Genomic DNA, 23407 nt, shown 5'->3' on the forward strand with positions numbered 1-23407 from the left:
GCCCAGACACAAAAGACAGCGATCATGACCATCCGAAGTTGAGAGATAACGACCGCAACCCGGAATAACACACAATCGGAAAGACATCTTTAGAAAGACGCGTCTTTACAAAGACTTTCCGTGTGTGCGCTCTTTTAGAGAAATATACTCTTTTAGAGGGGAAAAAATGCTCTTTCAGAAAATACACTCTCTAGTTTGTCTGCCGAAGCGCCCAGGGGCGTTCTCTGCAGTGCACCAGTGCAGAGGAGGGAGAAGCCGCTGAAATGCGCCGTCAGATCCAGCAGAGGTGAATGAACAGGGATATTCAGCTCAATGAGCATGACCGTTCGGCACCGAAGAGAAAATCTGAATGAGTGGTTGCATACCAGCTCCTTTAATACCCATATGTTCGGGGGAGTAACATGCAAATACCACTCGCCAATTTTTATTGACCTTTTAACAAAGACCAGAGGTGTCTCGTGCTCCCAAGAGTGACCCCTAGTGTCACTACATCGACACCAATGTCGAGTGAGTGACAGATAGGGAATAGCTGTTATGTTTCACATTTTCCCTATGCTGACGTAGCGCTGTTTGGGTGGAGTAAAATATTTAGCTTGAACAACCAGATGCATTTACACTTGACCGAGTTTCGTCTGGAATGCATCTCAAAACACCTCCGATCAGCAAAAACGCATGTAGTGACCAAGTGTAAATACCCCTTAGACTACAATTGATTGCCAGTTTGGAATACCTATCTTGAGTGTGTTATTGCTAGGGCTGTGCAGCGAAGCCATTATCTGTATTTGTATATGTATTTGTTCATGTGACAAAATTATCTGTATCAGATTCGGACAGAACTGGGTGTGGGCGGGGCTTAAACCGGAAGGGCGTCAAAACAAAATGAAATGCCCATTTTTAAGTGTTACTCTTATAATTTCTATTAATAAAATTTGCCTTGTATATGCCTTTTCATAACAATATCCTAATAATAATAATGATTATTATTATTATTATTATTATTATACAATTATTATTTAAAACAAATATTTTTTTTTAATTTTTTTTTTTTATTTTTTTTCTTACCAGATGAAGCTGAATTTGTAGGCTACATTAACTCTGGACATGAATATGATGTTAACTGTGGTTGCTCCTGGTATTTCAGTTATTAATATCTGCATGAAATAGTATTTTTGTTTGTCTGTGCATTTATAACAACATTATTCTGGAGGCAGGAGGTGTCAAGCAAAATGTGATATGTCAAGCACACATTTTGCAGTGAATAATAAATACAAATACAAACATTATAACATATAAAATCAATGTAGCCTAGTCTATCAGGAATTTTTACGATAGGACATCATTAAATAATAATAATAATAATAATAATAATAATAATAATAATGTTACATTTACATAGTGCCTTACCAGAGTTCAAGAACATTTAACATTTTCAAATTTAGCACAGTTTAAAGAAGAAGAAGAAGAAAAAAAAAAGACGGTGTTTCAGTTTCTTCGTTTTACATAAGGAGGAATATTCCTAATAGATTAATACTCTGTGCTGCATTTAAACCTTTATGAAGCATTTTAACTTTTTTTCAGAATAAAGTCTTAACCAGTTAATAACCTTAATCTTTGATGTTGATATAAATGTGGTCAACTTTAAGAGATGGATAGATGAGCTCCGACGTTAAATCACTACAGGTCAGGAATTTAATTTAATGAATACATGGGAATCACTTGTGAATCGTGTGAGGCATTAACATAGACTTTTCAAGAAGTGGAACGTGTATATTATGTCGTACTTGACAAACTCCAGACACAAAGAATTAACAGAGACCAAGAATGAAGTCGAGAAAGCGGCCATCCGATCTGAAATCATTTTCATTTTTAAGGTTTACACTTTAGAAATATTGGCTGCAATGATTCATAAATTCGTTGTAATTTTGGATATGTTTATTTAAAATGTCGCTTTATCCTTGTGCTTTTTGGATAATCAGTCATACAAATATTTTTTTTATATTATTCGGATGAATCCATTATTCATTTTGAAGTCATTATTTGTGCCTTTCCGAATAAGGTATTCGACTTTGGGCACATCCCTAGTTATTGCACCTTGTTCTTGATTTACCAAATTGATATGAAGTTCATTCAAGTGTCTAATTCATCTATTATGCAAATGAACAATTGTACCATTGCTTCAATTGTCTTTAAGTGAATAAAAGTATTCTTTCAAAGTAGGGCTGTAAATCAATTAAAAATGTTAACTAATTAATCACACAGTTTTCTCTAATAAATCACAATTAATTGAGGTACATGGTAGATTAAAACAAACATTAAAATACATTACTTTTTACTTTGTCTCAAAGAACTTGCAAGAAATCATTTAGTTATCATTTATTTTATTTATTTAATATGTATATGTTGAAATATATATATATATTTTTGCAGATAAAATTAATAAGATACAGACGTATTTACAGGTATATATCTTTAATAGAAGTATATGTTTACTTGCTATAAAATCAGTGGACATGCTGTAATTAAAAGTCGGGCAAATATTCTGCCATTTTCCAATGAACTTTTTTAATAATAGGATCAAATGTGCAATTTATATCAATATTTAATGGAAAGATAAACTTAAGTCTTCATTGCCAATGCATTAAAGGAGACTATACATTCATATATAAAATAATCTTAATTCCTTGCTGAAGTTTAAAATTTCAAAACTATTATTTTAACTAGCCACTGTTTAGCCTCTATCGTGAACATGCTGGGTCTCTCTCGTGGTTTCGGTTTTTACACTGGTTCAGTTGAAAGTGAGTGAGTGTTTTTGGGTAATGCGAAGAGATACAGCAGCTTGCCAGTCTCCCTCCCACAAATGGCTCACCACTTGCCGGTAAAGTCTTCATTATCCATACAGTAAATCCATTTCTGTGTTTATTATGCCCAGGACATACGTTGTGCATAATGAATGAGCATGCACTGCTTCACACAATCAGTTTCTGTGCTAGGATATGCTCCTGGAAATATATTTATTCCAATTTTATCCACAGGAACTTAGGAAAAACATTAGTGAACCATTAAATTGCACAGCCCTAATTCAAAGTATTCAAGTCAAAGTATTCATTTGACCGAAGTGGTCTTGACTGAAAAAAAAAAATGAAAAAAGGAAGGCTTTCAGTTATGTATTCTAATGGTTTCCTGACTTGTATGATCTTATTTAATTCTCATAATACTTGGTACAACAGTGATGGATAGTTCTCTTGTTCTTAATTACTTGCGTTCTTTCCTTTTTGAGAGTGATCAAAAGGAAAGTTGTTTGATTTGTGACCCTAAGCATCTGGCCAGGCTTTGGCTTCATGTGACATACCTTATTTGTTGCCAGGTCAAAAACACCCCTCCTATTCAAGCGCATCCACCTCATATTTGAGACTAATGCACTGAAAATGAACACAGCATTGCACATCCAGCATTCTCCTGGAGGTCTGCCAACAGTTGTACCATGTTTGCCAAACTCCCTCTTTCTTGTAATCTTTTTTATATGCTTTTTTCACAAACCTCCCAGTGCTAAATGTGCTAAATGAACTTAAGTGAGACAATTTGCACAGATATCCTGTATTTGTAATACCCTTCAATTGAGATTACATTATAGCTGAACAGCCAAAACTGCCTCTCCAAAGATAAAGACATCACAGACAGGGTGGCCTTCTTCTCCTTTTATTGCATGACAACATGATGTTCAGACACCCCTACAAATCATCATAATTTTGTTGATTTAAAGTGCTGTTGATTCTTCTCTCCTGTAGGTGGTGAATATCAAGCACACTCCTGGAGTTCCATGGATGTTAGTTCTTTCATGCCGCCAAGGCATTGTGGAGTGCTTCATATTGGATTTATCGTTCATCTGCCGTCACCATAGAAGTCACTTGTGTCCAGCAAAGTGACCACTTTGCACCTAAAGGTTGTTCCAATGCTCATGGGGAACTGCCTGCTGCTGTTCCTCTGGTGCCTCTTAGAAAAAAGCTTTGCTTCTCTGCTGCCCTCCCCATCCCAGAACAGGATGGGGAAGGAGCACCACAGGAACCTGATGGTATATCGGAAACATGGCATGATTGGAGCTCACAGAGTCAAGAGGGGATGGGTGTGGAACCAGTTCTTTGTCTTGGAAGAATACATGGGATCTGATCCACAGTATGTTGGAAAGGTAAAATGTTATTGTTTCTCAAAGTCAATGCTTAAAACCAAATGTATTGATATTTTGAGATTGGGGCTTGAGAATATGATTGTGGGGGAGTTCAAATGCTCATACTAGCTCTTTGAGAGGAAATCCTAACTCACTGCTTCTATATATTTATTTTGCTCTTTTATCCTCTCTTTGTTCATGACCATCTTTGGATTGCTTAGAACAATATGTTCTATATACAGTAAAAAAATGGTTTAAGCAACCAGAAAAATGGAGACAATGATTAGTGGTTAGATATCACAAGCCAAGCAAAGATAATGTTGGAGAAGATCAACTTTTCCATGCAGTGAACAATGACAAAAGGGAGAAGGTTAAAGTGACTCCATATTGTGTCACAGGCTGAAAAGTCATCAAGGTCTTCTACAGAGTAGATGGAATTCTACCACCAGCTTAAATGGGATCAGAGTAAAAATAATTAGTCTGCAGTCAATGCCAGTGCAATCAGTGTGGCCTAACTGAGTGATGTCTGCATGGATTTAAACTGGGAGACAAGAGATTGTCACAGTCATATTCTCAACCAAATGCCAACTCTACTTCTGTAGCTGCCCATTATAAAACGCCTCACTCTTCTTCACTGGAAATAAGCCAGATGACATGCTGAAGCCATGCCTTTAACTCCTGATTTGTCAAACTCAGACAACAGCTGCAGCAAGACGGAGTGAAGATTTAATTTGAAATAAACATGTTAGGCTGTCACTATAAATAGGGTTTGTTTGGTCTAGCCTCCTTTAACTCAAGACACTGGAAAAATATGTCTTAAAGGATACTTATAAATTGCATGGGTGATGTTATCATCAAATGAGCAAGCTGCTATTTAAAGAATAATTTTTAACTGTTGACAACATCTTAGACATAACTGTAATGTTCAATAACTTTCTCAAGAATGAATAATGATGTAGATCAATAGGTGAGACGACGTAGCATGTTCACACACATGTTGATGAACAAGTGATACATATATGGCAATGGTGGAGAAGTTTCTTAGAAACTATAGCTTCTCAAACTATAAACTACTCATAATTTAAACAATTAAGCAAACTATCCTTTTGAAAAAGTCACTAAATTGAAGCTATTTAAGGGAGAAATGTATTTTAAAATAACTCAGATTATATTATTTATTTTTGCAATCAGAGCCTCCTATAATTATCTGGTACAAAACAATGCAGATCTCATGTAGGGTTACAGCAATAAACTTGAACAGATGAATTTAGTAAACTATTGTGTGTAAACGAGAAACAGTGTAATTTATAACAGAGTAAAATACATAGTGACAAAGAGCAGTATTTAACTACATATTTAGCTACAAAAAAATACATAAATCACTGCACAGGAACTTCTGTGCAGGGATTCAGATGAATCAGTAAATCGATTGTTGAACAAAATGATTCACTAAACCTAATTGGTCTTGCCAACACTATGTATGAGAGACTACATTTGAGAGACAGAGATATGTTTAGGAGAATGTGTTTATTTATTGCTTCAGCTCGCTTAGCTGCATAGCTGTGTGCACAATGCAACACACACACACACACAAACACACACACACACACACACACACACACATGCATACTGTGTATAAAAACACTGTTCTGCTGTGCTACTCTCACACCACTGAAATATCTAGTTAAGTTAGTAGCATCAAAACTTCTATTTTGTGCCAAACACTGATAAGTGGAGCCATTAAGACTGGAAACTGGAAATAGAATTGTAACGTTCAAGGTAGGGAGGGAAAGGAGGACACAGGAAACTTGGGCTTCTACTCACAGGTATAACTTTTAATAAACAACTCAAAGGGCTTTTCAGCAGTACATTCTTTAGCTCAACTCAAGATAGTCTTTTTCAGACGGGTCGCTCTCTCTCCCTCATCTCTGGCGTGGTCCCTTTTATCGCTCTCCCCAGTGCTTACTGCAATCAGAAACAGGTGTTAGATATTATAGCGCTCAGGTGTATGCACCCTTACCACTTTCTCTATCTCCAGATGAATGCTCGACTATGCCTACCACCCGACTCAGGCCGGGTAGTCATCCAGTCTGCCCCCCCCCCCCCATTTCTGGAAAGGAATTCCGTGGACCACCTCGAAACTAAATGGCTGAAAAGCCAGATACCAACGTGTGATCCGCGCGTTGGTATCTTTCATGCATTGGAGCCATTGGTGTGGGGCGTGATCTGAACAGAGGGTGAAGGCCCGCCCCAACAGGTAGTACCAGAGAGTGAGGATGGCCCACTTGATGGCAAGACACTCTTTTTCAATGCTGCTGTACTTAGTCTCCCTCAGTGAGAGCTTGCGACTAATGTACAGCACCGGGCGTTCCTCCCCCTCCACCACCTGCAAGAGCACCGCCCCCAGCCCCCTGTCTGATGTGTTCATCTGTAAAATGAAAGGGAGATAGAAATTGGGTGAATGTAAAAGCAGTCCGCCACAAAGAGAAGTTTTCACCTGCGTAAACACCTGTTGGCACTGCTCCATCCACTGGACCGGGTCTGGAGCTCCCTTTTTAGTGAGATCAGTGAGCCGGCTGGTGACGTCCGAATAATTAGGCACAAACATTCTATAATAGCCAGCCAACCCCAAGAACTGTCTCACCTCCTTTTTGGTCTTGGGTCTCAGGCAAGTCGCAATCGCCACAGTTTTATCAATTTGGGGACGCGCCTGCCCATGGCCCAAGTGGAACCCCAGATATCTTACCTCCACCCGTCCAACTGTGCACTTCTTGGGGTTTCCCGTGAGTCCTGCCCGTCGCAGCAACCTCAACAGCCCTCAGATACTGAATGTGCCGCTGCCAATCATTACTGTATATAATGATGTCATCTAGATAGGCAGCGGCGTAAGCAGAATGTGGTCAGAGGACGCAGTCCATGAGGTGCTGGAACGTAGCCGGGGCCCCAAACAAACCAAACAGAAGTGTCACATATTGGTGTAAGCCAAACAGTGTGGAGAAGGCTGTTTTTTCGTGGGATATTGGCGTTAAGGGGATCTGCCAATAACCCTTTGTCAAATCCAGTGTAGAATAAAAGCGAGCTGTGCCCAACCGATCGAGCAACTCATCAATACGAGGCAATGGGTATGAGTCAAATTTAGACACCGCATTGACTTTCCTATAATCCACACAGAACTGTACAGGCCCATCGCTCTTAGGAACTAGAACAACCGGGCTGGACCAATTGCTGTGGGATTCCTCTATTACTCCCATATCAAGCATTGCATCTAATTCTTTCCGAACTATTTTCTTTTTGTGCTCGGGCGGTCGGTAGGGATGGCTACGTACCACTACCCCAGGTGCTGTCTCGATGTAGTGCTGGATGAGGTTTGTACGACCCAGCAGAGGAGAAAAAACATCTGCAAATTCTTTCTGCAACTTGGCAACCTCTGTGACTTGGTATGGTGAGAGGTGGTCTCCACAAGTGACCGGGGTGACATGATTGGCTTTTACGTTCACCTCCTGTCCGAGCTCCGCTCTCTCCGGAACTACTATTGCCAACTTCACAAGGACCGCCTCCCTCCATAATTTCAGGAGGTTGAGATGGTATATTTGATGTGCGTCACCTCTATCTGTTCGTTTTACCTCATAATCGAGATCTCCCACTCGTCGTGTGACCTCAAAGGGCCCTTGCCACTTTGTAATTTAGAGCTCAATGTGGGGAGTAATATGACCACTTTATCTCCTGGTGCAAACTCCCATAGCCAAGTACCCCTGTTATACAGTCGGCTTTGATGTTCCTGAGCTTGGAGCAAATTCTCCTGTGTTAGTTGACCCAAAGTGTGGAGTTTTGCTCTAAGATCAAGAACATATTGAATTTCATTTTTACTGTTTGAAGGTCCCTCCTCCCAAGTTTCCAGTTTGACGTAAAGCACACCACGCGGCCGCCCCCCATACAGCAGCTCGAATGGGGAAAACCCTGTGGAGGCTTGCGGGACTTCTCGCACTGCAAATAACAGGGGTTCGAGCCATTTATCCCAGTTTCTAGCATCCTCATGCACAAACTTACGAATCATACTTTTCAGGGTTTTATTAAATCATTCCACCAACACGTCAGTTTGTGGATGGTAAACACTGGTTGAATCGATTTAATACCCAATAATTCGTAGAGTTCACATAGTGTTTGTGACATAAATGTAGTGCCTTGGTCAGTGGGGATTTCTTTCAGAATCCCTACTTGGGAGATTATTCTGAAGAGTGCCTCCGCAACACTACATGCTGAGATGTTGCGCAGAGGCACTGCTTCCGGATATCGCGTTGCATAGTCCACCAGAGCCAATACAAAGTGATGTCCACATGCTGTCCGCTCTAATGGCCCAACGAGGTCCATGCCAATTCTTTTGAGGGGGACCTCGATTAACGGAAGGGGGCTCTCTTGGGGTAGCCGGCGGATACACCAGCTGACATTCACGGCATGCCGCACACCACCTGCGAACATCCCCGTGAATGCCTGGGCCAATAGAAATGGGCCATTAGTCAGTTCAGTGTCTTTTCCTCCCCTAAGTGACACGCCATTGGATTATAATGAGCCATCTGGAATAGCATTTCCAGACGGCTCCATGGTATTAACAGCTGGGTTTTATCCTCTTTTGTCTGATCATCCTGCATTTTCCAAAAATCCCTTTCATAAAATCCTCTAAGGATGGGACAGGCCGAAGCCTCCCCCTCCCTTACGTCATCCTGATGCAGAGCTGACAAGGACTGCCCTGGCTCTGCCTCCCCTGCCAAGGCATTGCACATTTCACATCTAACAACTTTTTCGCAGGACCCATCCACACACATTCCCTTTAATACATTTTTAAATTCCGGCCAATTAGTTCCCAAAATTTGTGGATGGGTGAGGCGGGAACTAACCGCCGCTTCCACTCTATGCTTTTGTCCCCAAAATGTAATAACAAGTGTCAGTACAGGATAATTGTGAATATCCCCATGCACACACCTCACCCCTTTGCTTGTGCCCAAAGCCTCGTCATGAACCAAACATTGGTTTATAGTGGTCTGGTTACAGCCCGTATCCACCAAGGCTTGATGTGTACTCCCCTTGACTGGGGGCAACTGGGGGCATGGGGGCTGCTGGGTCCGGGGTCGTGGCCGGGGCTTTCTCCTGGTGTAGTAGGCTCCGGACTGCATTCCGGTCCTCTGCTTGAGCTTGGAGCACCTCCTGGAATTGGCGATCCTGGTCCTAGCATAGCTCAAGCAGGGCTTGATGTTGTGATTGATGCATACTGGCGAGGGACTTGATGACTTCCGCCAACTGTGAGGACTCCATGCCGGTGTATTTCCTCCAATTCTCCCGGGTTTCAGCACCAGTGTAACGTTCAAGGAAGGGAGGGTTTTCTTGGGCTTCAACTCAAAGGTATAACTTTTAATAAACAACTCAAAGGGCTTTTCAGCAGTACACTCTTTGGCTCAACTCAAGATAGTCCTTTTCAGATGGGTCGTTCTCTCTCCCTCATCTCTGGCGTGGTCCATTTTATCGCTCTCCGCAGTGCTTACTGCAATCAGAAACAGGTGTTAGACATTATAGCACTCAGGTGTGTGCACACTTACCGCTTTCTCTCTCTCCGGACGAATGCTCGACCACGCCCCCGCCGCCACAAGAATTGTGGAAAAATGACAACACATTTCCTCATCTACTGTTTGAGCTGCCACCACAATTAAAGTGTCTTTGTATATGAAAGGTTTGGATGGCAGGAAAACTAAACCCAGTTCTCTAATTAGAGTGAGGAAGCAAGAAAAACACAGGAAAGGAAAATAAAAGTCCACTCAGTGTCTGCTATATGCTTGCAGCACATTATACTCTCAATTTAGTTGAATCCCCTCTTATATTTATGATACAGTGGGTCAGTGTGAATAAATGTCAGTCAGACTTTCTTTCAACGGCAAATATATTTTAAAGTCGAGACTGCTCAGTATGGAGCCATTGGTAGAAAATCATAGCTTAGTGTGGTAGCTCTTGTGGTCTACTTTCTGAAAGGATTGTGAAATTTAGGATGTTCCAGAGGTTGTCACAAGGAATTTAATTGGATTCTAATTGGAATGTTTTGCAAAGTTATTACAATTATTGTAGATTATACCAACAATTAAACCCAAGTTGAGGCATCTGAAATGCAGACTAAAATTGTCATAGTAGTAAAAGCTACCTATTATATTTAAAAGCTAAACATGTTAATATCCTAGGTGTCAGGGAATTTCTTGAGGTAAAGCTGACAAATTGACCAATTTACTTAATCAACATTTGCCGCAAGCTCTCTTTTTTTATTTTCTCATGGGAAGTAAGGTACACTCCTTGTTTGCCCTTTGCAGAGAGGATATATTATCCCACTGTCACATTTTCAATCCATATGACCTTTTCAGGAGAAAATAACTCTTCTTGAGAGTATTCACTTTTTTGTTGTTTTTTTACTGTCCTCAGGATCCTTACCTCTAAACTCATAATGGGTTACATTTGTGTAGCTATACACTGCTACAGTATATAAGCAGTGAAACAGGTGGTCACCATTTTAAGACATTGTATAGAGACTGAATTATATCTATTTTTCATTTATCAGACTCATTGACATTCATAAAAATTAGTGTTATGTGAGAATTTGTTTTGTTGTTGTAGCTCATGGATTATCTGCTATCTTACAGTAATACATTATTTCATGGCCTGTTATACCCTATATTATTTTTATTTTTTTATTAGTTACCCTGCCACCCATGAACTTTAAAAGATGGCAGGATTAAGCAATACAGAGTTTGGCCTCTCTGTTTTGATCATCGCACATCCTTTCATGTTATATCATTATTTTCCCTTTCAGAGTATTAATTCCAGAACTTCAGGCTTAATCCTTTCTTTCACAGAGAGAGGGTCAAACTCAATTTCACTCCAAAAATGTAGCATTCCCTATGCTTCCACTGAGTTGGAAGACAATTGTTTAAAAATATTAAGCTTCCTGCGACACACCATAATCTTAGAGTCTGTTTTTATATTTAAGTTTTTATTTTTCCTGAAAAGGGGAATTTTAGTAAAGCCATTGTATTTTCAGCTGAAGAACATCTGTGCTGTAAATAAATCAGCTGTCAAGCCCTCTAAGAGAAAATAAATAACTTGGGGTTATCCACATCAGTCCTCTTTGGACATCATTGAACTGTACCGGTGATGATATGCTATCTACACTGTACTGGCCAGCATGTAGTCACATGAACATAAGCTAAAATGGGATTGGTTTGGGTTTGATAAAAGCAAATTTATAAGTATTTTAAAATGGATTTAAATAAATTGATAAATAAATAGTCCCATTTTATATGCATGATTTGTATTTTTTAAATGATTACTTCCTGTAGTGGATATGCCCCTGGTTTACTGTTTACTTATTTCATATTTGAATGTTTGCTTTTGTTTGCATTTAAATTATATTTGTAGGTGCTACTGGTTGTTTAAATCAGTTTTACTATCAGAAATAATCAATAATTAATTGTTACTAATTATGGAATAATTAATTAACAATTAAATAATTAAATAATAATTAAATAGAATTTAACTCATTAAATTCTATTCTCGGGGCACCACTCTTTGCAAAGAGAAAAATGATAGCAAGTTACTGATTGAGTCTCACAAAACAAAATCTACCCTGTAGGTTGAGTATCTTAATTGTTAATCAAAATAATTAAAAAGGGGAAAAACTAGTTAAATTATTGCTATACAAACCTAATAGTAATCTAGTTACAGTTAGTTTCTAACACCAATAAAATAACAGTACTCTGAGGTAACTTGGGAGTTCTTCACATGGCAGAGCTTGGCTTCAACACAATATTCAAACAAAAACAAACAGGAGTACTTATTATAATATAACAAGATTTATTATAATCAAGCAGTAGTGAACACAGCCAATACTATCCGAATATAATCCAAAAATAAATCAAGGAAGTCCTAAACTAACAGTGGAGCTATATGCTAGTGTGTGTGTGTGTGTGTGTGTGTGTGTGTGTGTGTGTCCAGATGTGGTAACAAAAGGAATCAAAATGGAGGATCAGTTCAAAATGGAGGGTTAAATCCAAAATGGAGCTGATACCACGTGAGGGTGGAAATGAGTGGACACACAAAGGAACTGATGAAACAGGCGGGAGAATTTGGTTCATCAGCCAGTGAACACAGCCAATACTATCCGAATATAATCCAAAAATAAATCAAGGAAATCCTAAACTAACAGTGGAGCTATATGCTAGTGTGTGTGTGTGTGTGTGTGTGTGTATGTGTGTGTCCAGATGCGGTAACAAGGAATCAAAATGGAGGATCAGGTTCAAAATGGAGGGTTAGATCCAAATTGGAGCTGATACCACGTGAGGGTGGAAATGAGCGGACACACAAAGGAACTGACGAAACAGGCGGGAGAATTTGGTTCACCAGCCTGAGTCGAACACAAACCGCGGTGCCGCTCACTCAATTAATATCAGTGAGAGAGAGAATGAGAGCGAGAGAGAGAGGAAAAGTGCATGCAGTTTAATTAAGGGTAACCGCTCGTAACAGCGGGACTGAATTACTAGTTCAGATCACTCAACAAAACAAACGTAACCCCAAAAGAAACTAAAAACAAATCTCCCAACTCGAAGCAGCGAGCAGAGTTTAACATACAAATATACTCAAAACATCAGCATTTAGGATCAAAAATACGATTTAGTTTCACAAGAAAAATCATAGTTTCTAAACTAAATCTGCCCAGATATCAAGCCTTACTTGGGAAATCCTGAGTGATTTCAGTAGGGTTGTCCGTTGGAATTCCTGTTGCATTGAGCGGTCAGGAGAAACGGTCTGGATGGTCCCTCGTCTTACGCTCGCCAGCGAAATGACATGTCTCTGCTTTATTCTTCGGATCCAGTGATGGAGAAGAATGCAGAAAGTAGTCAACGTTGAATGAAAAAGAGGGAGAAGGGAAACTGGTCGCCTTTCCGTTTTTCAAAATAAATTCACTGTTGCTTTACAGTGAAACTGGACCGGTTGTTATAAGTATACTATAAGACTTGAACAAAGCTAAGTTAATCTTACTCTACCGTGGCCAAATGGTGAGGTTAGAAAAACGTGGTCTCTTTGTTCTCAGTCCAAAATGGAGGGAAAACTCCTTCAGTACGTGCACAGTACAGATGTCCCTTAACAGCCAGGCAGAGCTTAGCACAGAGAGGTCAAACTTCATCTGTCCGCTGGTTTTATTGACAAGATGACATCATCGGTCATAGGCCGCTTTCAACCAATGGCGTTTGAGACTGGGTCCATGGGCGGGACTTCGCATCCAGTTGTGAATTTGTGAAGGATCCTGGGAAACTGAGTTCAATGTCTCTCCTTTGATTATAGAACAAAGGGCCATGCGGTCTCTGCTGCCATTTTGAGTGGGCCAAGGCCCTACACCTTATTGAGAAATTAAAATGATAAGCACAAGCTCACTTTTCATATTGTTACATTTTAGCTTCACTCTGACCTGGATAAGGGGAATAATATGGTAAAGTACACACTCTCAGGTGAAGGAGTCGGCTCCATTTTCACCATTGAGCCAAGCACTGGAGACATCCATGCCTTAAGGAGCCTGGACAGAGAGGAGAAGCCTTATTACACACTGAGAGCGCAGGCTGTGGACGCACTTACAGGCAGACCCTTAGAGCCAGAGTCTGAGTTTATTATCAAAGTACAGGACATCAATGACAATGAGCCAAGGTTCCTGGAGGGCCCATACTCAGCCAGCATCCCAGAGATGTCACCTGTCGGTGAGTTCAATTTCATTATGTCCCAGATGGTTGGGTGTTTTATACTGTGGGAAAATCCTTGCCTCAAAGCACTCAAAAGTGAGATGAGAGTTTTACAGCTTTGTTGTAAGCACATTTTACCTGACAAAAATGTTTTACAGTGTAATTCAATGTGCTAAGCATTTCATTCAAAACTTAGCACATTTAAACACACAAATTAAAATCACATTATGTCAGTGTGAAAATTAAACCGCAAAGGCTGCGATTTAATTAAATAAACAGTTTACATGTGCTGCGCACTTCAAATGTGAGTGCTTGTGAATGTGTGGAGCCGGTGTTGTCCAGACATAAAGACACAAAATGCTCATGTCTGCCCCCCCCCCCCCCAATATTCATAATAGTGGTCTACCGATATGGGTTTTTTCCATGGTTGATTATTAAATTATTACAGTTGCTCCGCCCCCAATCCTGAATATGTTCCATCCTTGACTTCTACTACTACTACTAATAAGAATAAATCAAAAGCAATTATATTATATTTAGGTTCTGTATAAAAGCACTTCATTTGATAAAAATAATACAAAATTATGTTGAAAAGTATGTTATATTTTTATTTAATTAGATGTTTAATTAAATAATTTATTTGAACACAATTTTGATGATAAAATTTAATTAAAAAGTGAATTAATTATTGTAAATGTAAAAAACAAACAAACAAAAAAAAACAGGTATTGGTATCGGCAAGTACCAAAAAGGAAGTATCGTTACTCGTACTTGTTCTCAAAAAATGGTATTGGAACATTCCTAGTAATTATCAGCATTTTTTGTACATTATACACACTTGTACAATATACATTGTACGGACGGGACGGACGGACATGTATGCAGCATTTTCACATGTTTTAATTGACCCAGGACCTCAATCCACCCCCTCTGCCTCATCCATGTTTTGGAGTTATTCCACCACCTCTTTAGTGTTCCTCAGTCTTTCTCTTATGAATAGTGTAACTACATATTAATAATAATAATAACAATAATGAAAGCATGATGAAATTGCTATATATATATATATATATATATATATATATATATATATATATATATATATATATATATATATAGTGTGGGTGCTTCGTGCCGCCCCCCTGCAAGATGCCACCCTGGGCAACTGCACATGTCGCCCATGCCTAAATCTGCTACTGGGATGGTGTTAGATAAGTTAACAACATTTTCAGTTTGTTTGTTCAGAACAGTGTTCTCTTATGTGTAGCTCAATACACAACCAGTTGTGTCTCATATAATATAAGCATGAAATATATAAATCCGTTCTATAATTAATTGCATCCTCTTTTTGATAAATGAAATACAAAACATCAAAATATTACACTATATACTAATATTTTCTAATTGTCAATAAAATGCTTAGAGAATTTTACATTTTGTAGATCGTTTTGAGATAGATATGCATGCTGGGTCTCTAAAGACCCGAGGTACGTAATAATGACTGATGAAACAACCATGCATTTAAGGGTTAAAAAATATATGAAAAAATTAGTTCATGGAATAAGACAAATGATTAAGTGCAATACATAATGCTTTAAACCTTACTGTTTTATTGCACTATGAACTAAAAAACTGTAGCTGTAACTGTAACAAAGGATCAAAAGTTCATTATACTGTCAGAAAAAAATAGCTAGCTAGCATCTTGCTTGTTTCTTCTAATTGTTATACAAGTTAATATGGACAAACTTATACAATGGACACTTTTCACAGACTGTGATGATGCGGTTTTGCCTCATTTAGCAGTGTTAATCTCGCAAAATGTTTTATTATTTAGTGTAAATTTATAACATTATGCTTTATATCATCCCAAAATTAGTCTAAAATTCTAGTTATTACACATGCAATGGCGTTTCAGATACAGCTGCTGAGGGAGTGACAGTAAATTTGGCATCTTCTCTTTTCTGACTGTCGTAATCCAGCTGCATTTTCCTCTTATGGAAAGACATGGAAACGTATAAATTGATAGTTTTTTTTTTATTTTTTTTTTGTTTTTTGTTTTTTGTTGAAGCAAACAGGTAAGCAAAAATAATATTTTTTTGATCTCCCATTCACTGCAATAGATTAATAATAGAAATGCTGAGAAATGTCAGCAAAATATTCTATTGCATTTGTGTCATGTCATTCCATAGCATATAGAGTATTTATATAGTATTTATATAAAATCATAGTGCTATGTGATGTGGAAATATACATATGTATGGAATTTTTTTTACTTTTAAGTATTTTTATATAGTACTTTTCACATTTTTCCAAGGCAGCTTTACAAAGAATAAACACAGCAGCAGGAGTCCATCCTCCTCTGGCTGGCACGTTTAAATAAACTGAAACAAACATACATACACAATACTGTAAATCTGTTACACAATGCCTGCGTATTTACAATTGCGGTTCTTCACCCCACTAGTGAGCAAGCCATATGTAGCACTGGCAAGACAAAACTCCATAAGGTGTTTATGTACAAAAAGGAAGAAGCCTTAGAAGGAATCAATACTCCGAGGGGGGCTCATCCACTTCTGGCTGGCACATGGTTTAAAAAATTTAGACAAACATACACAATAAATCTGTACTCATGAGATGCAAATAATAGTTCATGGTCATATAGCCTACAATCTAATTTTATTATTTTACAGAAAAAGTACATTTATTTTAGGCTGTGTGTAATGGTTCCCCTAACATTCTTTTAACCTCATATTAATCATAATCAGCATACAAGCCAAGTCTTGTTTTGATCTAGTGTATAGATACTTATTAAAATAAGCCAAAAACATATCCAAACTTAATAAGGATGGTTAAAATAATATGGAAGATTTAATTCGCCATTTAAAATGTCATGTTTGCTCGAACATGTATGTTTTATTACTACCACAATAAATAAATTTTGCTCAGATTTTAAGTTTCCTACAATACATGCACTCTTTTTTCATAATTATTTGTTGTATGTGGCCTTTTTTAATTTTTCTTTTGAATTTCCTCTTATGGTTTCTCTTGTGTTTGTGAGCAGGCACATTTGTTACACAAATAACCGCCACTGACACTGATGATCCTACTTATGGAAACAGTGCACGGATTGTGTACAGCATCCTACAGGGACAGCCCTACTTCTCAGTTGAGCCCAAGACCGGTGAGGACACACAGTTGAATTTTGTGTGGGTTATTGTATTTAATACATACAATTTTTAGCATTCTGCAGAGTTCAGCACACTCCTCTGTGCAAAGCCAATCCTTTCTACTGCTTTGCCTTTGGCATTTTATTCACCCCATGTCATGCCATCATCTCCTGATCAAAAAGCAGCTCCCCTGAGAGGGGAACTATTAGGATTGATTAGCCTTTAGAATTGCGTGTGTCAAAATGTTGCCTTTTTATGATACAGTTCACAGAAGCATATATATATATATATATATATATATATATATATATATATATATATATATATTTCTTTAATGGAACACAAAAGAAGAGTTTTTTCGAAAGTATGTTAGTTTCAGTCACCATTCACTGAAAGTGAATGTTAACTAAGAATGTAATTCTGCCTAACATCTTTTGTAAAATTCATAAGGGTTTGGAACAAGAGTGAATGATGACATAATTTTCATTTTTGAGTGAATCATCATATTGATGTGTATTCTTTGTAAAGCTCTCTCTCTCTCTCTCTCTCTCTCTCTCTCTCTCTCTGCCTCAGGGGTGATAAGAGTTGCCTTATCCAATATGGATAGGGAGGTTAAAGAAATGTACCAGGTGGTCCTACAGGCTAAGGACATGGGCGGTCAGCTTGGGGGCTTAGCTGGGTTGACTACCATCAATATCACTCTCCGTGATGTCAACGACAACTCACCACGGTTTTCTAAAAGTATGTTCGTAAACAGATGTTTCTAGAAGTCATGGGATCATTATAAAGTGCAGTGAGGCTTACATAGTCAGCATTTTCTATATCAGCTGCAGTTTATCCCTGGGGTTTACCTTAATATGAATTTAATCTGGTTTCATATATGCTTTGCTCTGTTGAAATCTTAAACATGAGTCCATTATTTGGAATGTTTAGCTCAGTGAATGGATGGTACTGATAGCGAAACAAGGACTAAACATTCTGCATGACCCAACATGGCAGAGCACTTCATATTTACATTTGGCCATGCTAAAGACCTCCAGGACTCTTGCCGAACACAAACAAATAAATAGTGTTGGATTTGCAAATGTGATTAGCATTCCTGCACTTTTCTCCAGAGCTGCTGAAGTGATTAGTTTTGATTATTGTTAACTGCCCCTCATAGTAATGTCTAAATGTAGTGTATTAGGTCCTGAGAAAAGGAACTGATCCTGATGATCATTATCTACCACTTTTAAAGGTGTTTGTGAATCCTAACAGGTATCTTTCACCTGCGAGTTCCTGAGACTTCACCGGTGGGCTCATCAGTGGGAAGGGTCAAAGCTCATGATTTGGATTCTGGGAAGAATGCTGATGTGGAATACAGCATTGTCCCTGGTGATGGGGGCTCCTTGTTCGATATTTACAGCAATAAGCACACTCAAGAGGGAACAGTTATACTGAAAAAGGTAGGGAAATCCTTCCTTTAGTTATTTTCATTCTCTGGGAAAAAATAAATAAATTGGTGTGGGGGTGGTCAGGGCGAAAAGTGTTTATGAACTGATAATCTGCTGTTTTAGTTGTGATTTGTGTGAAAGTGAATAAAAGTTGTTGTTGTAGGAAACTGCCACAATACATACAGTTAGCCACTTAAAATCATTTTGAAAAAAATTACATATAGTAACATGATTTTATGGGACCAGGTTTAAAAAAAAAAAAATCTAGTGAAAAAAGTAAATACAGCTGCGTGAACTAAGATAAGAAGTTATTACAGCTACTTCATTTATAAAAAAGTGTGTTTATCCTGAGGTGAGTCATATCTTATTATTGGACGATCATTCATAGCATCCTGAATGAATAATGTATTAAGCCATAAAAGTGCTAAAACTTAAGCCAAGCTATGCAATGCCAGCTCTTGGATTTATCAATTCATTATGTAGGTTGTGGTTGTCCTTTTCCAAGAATGTTGATTTTCCATTTCTGTTTTGCTAACATGTGAGAAAACACACATACAAAATGTATATTGAATGCGGACTTCTCAGGGGATTTAAAAATACATTGTTTGAGTTTCCCTAAGAAAGAATCCAATCTTTTTGGGATTTAGTGGACATGAATGAATGAGTGTGCCCATGGCCATCAGAACATCTACATTTAGTAGAAATCTCCTCAGATGCCCCCGTAACATGGCCAATCACAGATGTGCTGGGCATGATATAAGTGCTTAGCTGAAACAAATGCCTTGGTAAAAGCTTGTGGATGAGGCTGGAGTGAGAGGTTACTCTTTCATTACTCAGAGCTAGTGTAGTCTGTAGACAATTTCTTTACACTGCTGATAGCCGACTGTTTTTCTTCAGAGATGCATACTGTATGTGGAATGTCCAAGCATTTTAGGGGTATGTGCCTTGTTTCATAATGAAAGGAAACAATGAAACAAAGAAACCACAATGAAAGCACGCAAATAATTCAAAGACAGTAGATCATCATAATTTTATTCCGTCCTTCGCTCACTCTTTTATATTCCGCCTTTTTTATTCCCCAAGCTGAGTATGGATAGGACAAAGTGACATGGTTCTTACCTTGCAAAATGGGTGTGCCATATCTGGTGACCCAAAAAAAGTTGGGAAATGGATGTGTGGTCTCCTCACTATGAGGCATTGAAGAGGGTCAATGACAATACCCCATCCTACCTCTGTCCTCAATAACAGACTTCCCTATCCCTTTACTTTTCTTTGATGAGCTGTTCCATCATTTCCCTGCTGTGCTACACAGGGACTTTTCTGAAATGCAGAGGCAGAACATTTGGGGTCTTGTGGCTTTATGGGCTCAGGGCTGGTTTGAGCAGAAAGATGATCTATTTTGGTAATGGGTTCAAAGAATAATTGTCTCTAAATGAATAACAGGATGAAAGGTGGGCTTTGCTCTTGCAACACATGGGATAATCTGAAGAGATACGCAGCATCACCCAGGAAGGATCTATTAGTTTAGTTATGTGTAAATGTGACTGAAATACCTATTTTTGAGGCTTGAAGTATTGCTGGGATTATTCTGCTCAAATAATGAGTTTTTTTCACTGTGTTTAGAGCCTGAAAGCAGTTTTTTATGAACATATTGTTGGAGTTCAAAATACCTTTCTTTTGAGAAAGCTAGTGTTCAAAGTTTCAAACTCGGAATGGGTTTCAAATATTCTCCAGCGTACAATGTAGAAGTGTAATTAAGAATTAATGAATAAATGTCAGTTAGTAGGGAATTAAAGTTTTGGGATGTGCACTGTATTGAATACTAAAACAACTCAATAGACTTGCACCTGATTAGGATTTTCTTTTGAGTGGAGAGGATCCAATGTAGGAAAATGGTCTTTTGTGTTAATTCTCTGTGGAACGGTCACAGTAGACTCTGGAACAACCAAATGAACAGTGCCATCTAAAGGTGTCCAATGTGACTCTGTTACAAATGAACCACAACATGACAGGTTTAAACTAAAATGAATATGTAGATCAGTCCATGATTTTGTAATATTGATCTTTACTTACATTTACAATAATTAATTGAATAGTTCACCCAAAAATTTAATTATTTTATAGTTTACTCACCCTCATGTTGTTCCAAACCTGTATCAATTTCTTTGTTGTGCAGAATACAAAAGGAGAATTTAAGTTAATAGTGAGTCACTTAAAAGCTTATAAAAGGACTCAAAGGTATAAAAAAAAAAGAGTGCAAGCATCTCAGTATTCTGAGGGTGTGAACACTTGAGCCACTGTGAATGAGCTTCTCTTATTGTGCTCACTTCAAGATTTTCACAGAAAACAATATTAAAATTTCAGATTGTTTCTCACCAAAACCGTAAGACATCAGAAGACTAGGAATATGACTTATGAGTAGCATGGATGACTTTTATGACACTTTTGTGTCCTCTTTTAAGCTTTAAAGTGAAAAGTTCTGCCTAAGAAAACCATATGGGTTTGGAAAGTCATGAAGGTGAGTAAATTATGACAGAATTTCAATTTTTGGGTGAACTACTCCTTTAAACTAGTTAAATTGCTTTCTGATTTTCCAAATTTAACCAAATATTGTTGCTAGAGGTGCCATAAGACTGGATCAAGATAGAAATTGCCATTTCATACAGATAATAAGCTTCCTAAGGTTTGAGTTTAAGTTTGAAATGGACTTCACACCACGGCTGACAAAAGCTTGCTACAGGCTGTTTGCATCCAATTGGCAAGCTGTATCTTTGTCCTGCCGTGTCTCAGGTTGATATTCTTTCAGCACAATGATTAGCTCAGCCTGCAGACAGTGATGGATATACACACATATCTAAAAACCAGCTTGGAATGATAACAGTAGACATAACTGGCACTGTCACTGGTGTCAAGACCTCCTGTAGGAGAAATTTTGAACAACAGTGTGGTTTAGACATGAAGCTGATGCCTTTTCATTGCACTAAGGATATGGAAAATAATATGTTTTTTTGAAAATTAGAACAGCTGTCTTATTTGTTGAAAGTGTCTCTTTTAACATAGTTAAACAGAACTACAGGACAGATCATATTTCCTAAGATGCTCTGGAAATATTACCAGAGCAAGTGAATTTCACTCCCATGTCTCTTGTTTGTTGCTTGTAACAAACTAGTACAAATTGTTCTTTTTTCACTCAGTTAAACTCATGAACCAACCTCAGTGCAATACAAATTTATATTTCCATATTAACGCCCACTGCACTCAGGTCTGGAATATGGTTCCTCATTCACGCAGAGGCATGCTGAAAATGAACAGTTAATTTTATAACAACTTGCTTTAATATCTGTTGATAAAAATGCTACAGATGTCTCTCTCTATATCTATATGTAGTGAGAATCACACTGGTACCAACTGAAATAAACTGGGCCTCACACAAGACACCAAAGCTTGTGGTGATTTTTGATCACACTTCACTTAAGGTGTATGTGTGTGTGATTATTAATATCAGATGGCTCCTTCCTTCATCCTCGGGGCACCAGCTAAGGAATTTCACCTTAACAGTAAAATAATTATCCAAATGGATCATTCAATAAATTATATATATGTAAATTGGAGGGAGCTGGTCATCTGATTAATCTGAAGGATTCATGAGTTTCAGCCTAACCCTTTAGAGCCCGTCTGTATCATCAACACAAGGAACACACAGTTGTAACAAAATGAGTTTTATTTACAAAAAGATAAACCAGAATAACTAACAAAACCTACAAAATGGAATTAATATGCTAAAAGATAAAATAAATGAATAGGTAAATAAAGTGCATATGATGGGAAGATGCAAGTGGTTGCATAGGATGTAGCAATGGCAAAGTATGACTATTATCTTATGGAAGATAAGTTGCTGTTTCTCTGTTAATTAATAAGGTGAAAACCTTATTTCTGTTTAAACAATTAACTCAGTTTGTTTGCTAAACATTTGATACACAGGTTATGTAATCTAAAGAACATTAGAAAATCATAAACTGATAGTATACACTAACGCCAAGGTCTCTGGAGAGTGGTATAGTAGTGATATATACGTTCTCCTTGCTCGATCGATGAGTTCAGTGACGGTGACGTCTTCCACTGGGGTTCAGGACCACATTACAGTGGGGAAGGAGCTGGCTTCCATTTCAACAGCCTTGAACACATAAGGAGCTGAGGAATGCTGATCTCCTGGAAGCACCGAGAGGGTTCTTGCAATCTGGAACATGCAGATATACAGCCCTTATGTTGGTGCAAGATTCTTCCCCTGGAACACGCAGATGCACGAAACTTGAAGAGAGTTATCTCCCTGGTATAGGGATTTCGAACTTGGCATTGCAATAGTCTCTTGTAGTGAGACTTGGTACTTGGTCAATCTTCTTCTGTCTCTCAGATGGACAGTAAGAATGTTGGATGATCTGTTATCCTCTCTCTCATGGAATGAGACCAGAACAGAGAAGTGTTATAGAAGTGTATCCTGTTAACGACCCTCTGGACTGGTACTCAGGACAAAGGCATTTTAGAAGTGTATCCTGTTAATGACCCTCTGGACAGGGACTCAGGACAAAGGTGTGGCCATCCAGAGGATAGATTTATACCTTCCTGATGAGGAGGAGATTTCAGTTTGGTGCTTCTTGTTTAAGGGTTATGATTGGCTGCTGACATCAGAGGGGGCCCATCCAGTGTGGCTCACCCTCCCTTCTCTGTGTGGAGCATTTGCATATTTTAAAGTACATAGTTAGAACGATGTCTTTAAAGTTTTATCTGTGCATTGTTCCTTTTCTAAACCTCTTCAAAAATACTCTTGGCATTTTTCTGAAGATATAAAGAACAAACATGATATTGAAAAATTATATATTATGCATGCAT

At 38.3% G+C, this 23407-nt stretch overlaps 1 protein-coding gene across 2 annotated transcripts in view; it reads left to right on the forward strand.

The window, feature by feature from the left end:
* The first annotated feature begins 3949 nt into the window (after positions 1 to 3949).
* LOC127442359 (cadherin-12-like) overlaps positions 3950 to 23407 on the forward strand; it is a 50326-nt gene continuing 30868 nt past the window's right edge. The window contains exons 1-5 of one of the 2 annotated variants that reach the window (XM_051700321.1): positions 3950 to 4183; positions 13644 to 13938; positions 16982 to 17101; positions 17661 to 17828; positions 18345 to 18532. In XM_051700321.1, the coding sequence (XP_051556281.1) occupies positions 3950 to 4183; positions 13644 to 13938; positions 16982 to 17101; positions 17661 to 17828; positions 18345 to 18532 (1005 nt within the window). The remainder of the gene's footprint in view (positions 4184 to 13643; positions 13939 to 16981; positions 17102 to 17660; positions 17829 to 18344; positions 18533 to 23407) is intronic. The other variant, XM_051700322.1, reaches the window with a different exon arrangement.

This window comes from Myxocyprinus asiaticus, chromosome 6 (assembly GCF_019703515.2).
Source record: "Myxocyprinus asiaticus isolate MX2 ecotype Aquarium Trade chromosome 6, UBuf_Myxa_2, whole genome shotgun sequence".
NCBI classification, from domain to species: domain Eukaryota; kingdom Metazoa; phylum Chordata; class Actinopteri; order Cypriniformes; family Catostomidae; genus Myxocyprinus; species Myxocyprinus asiaticus.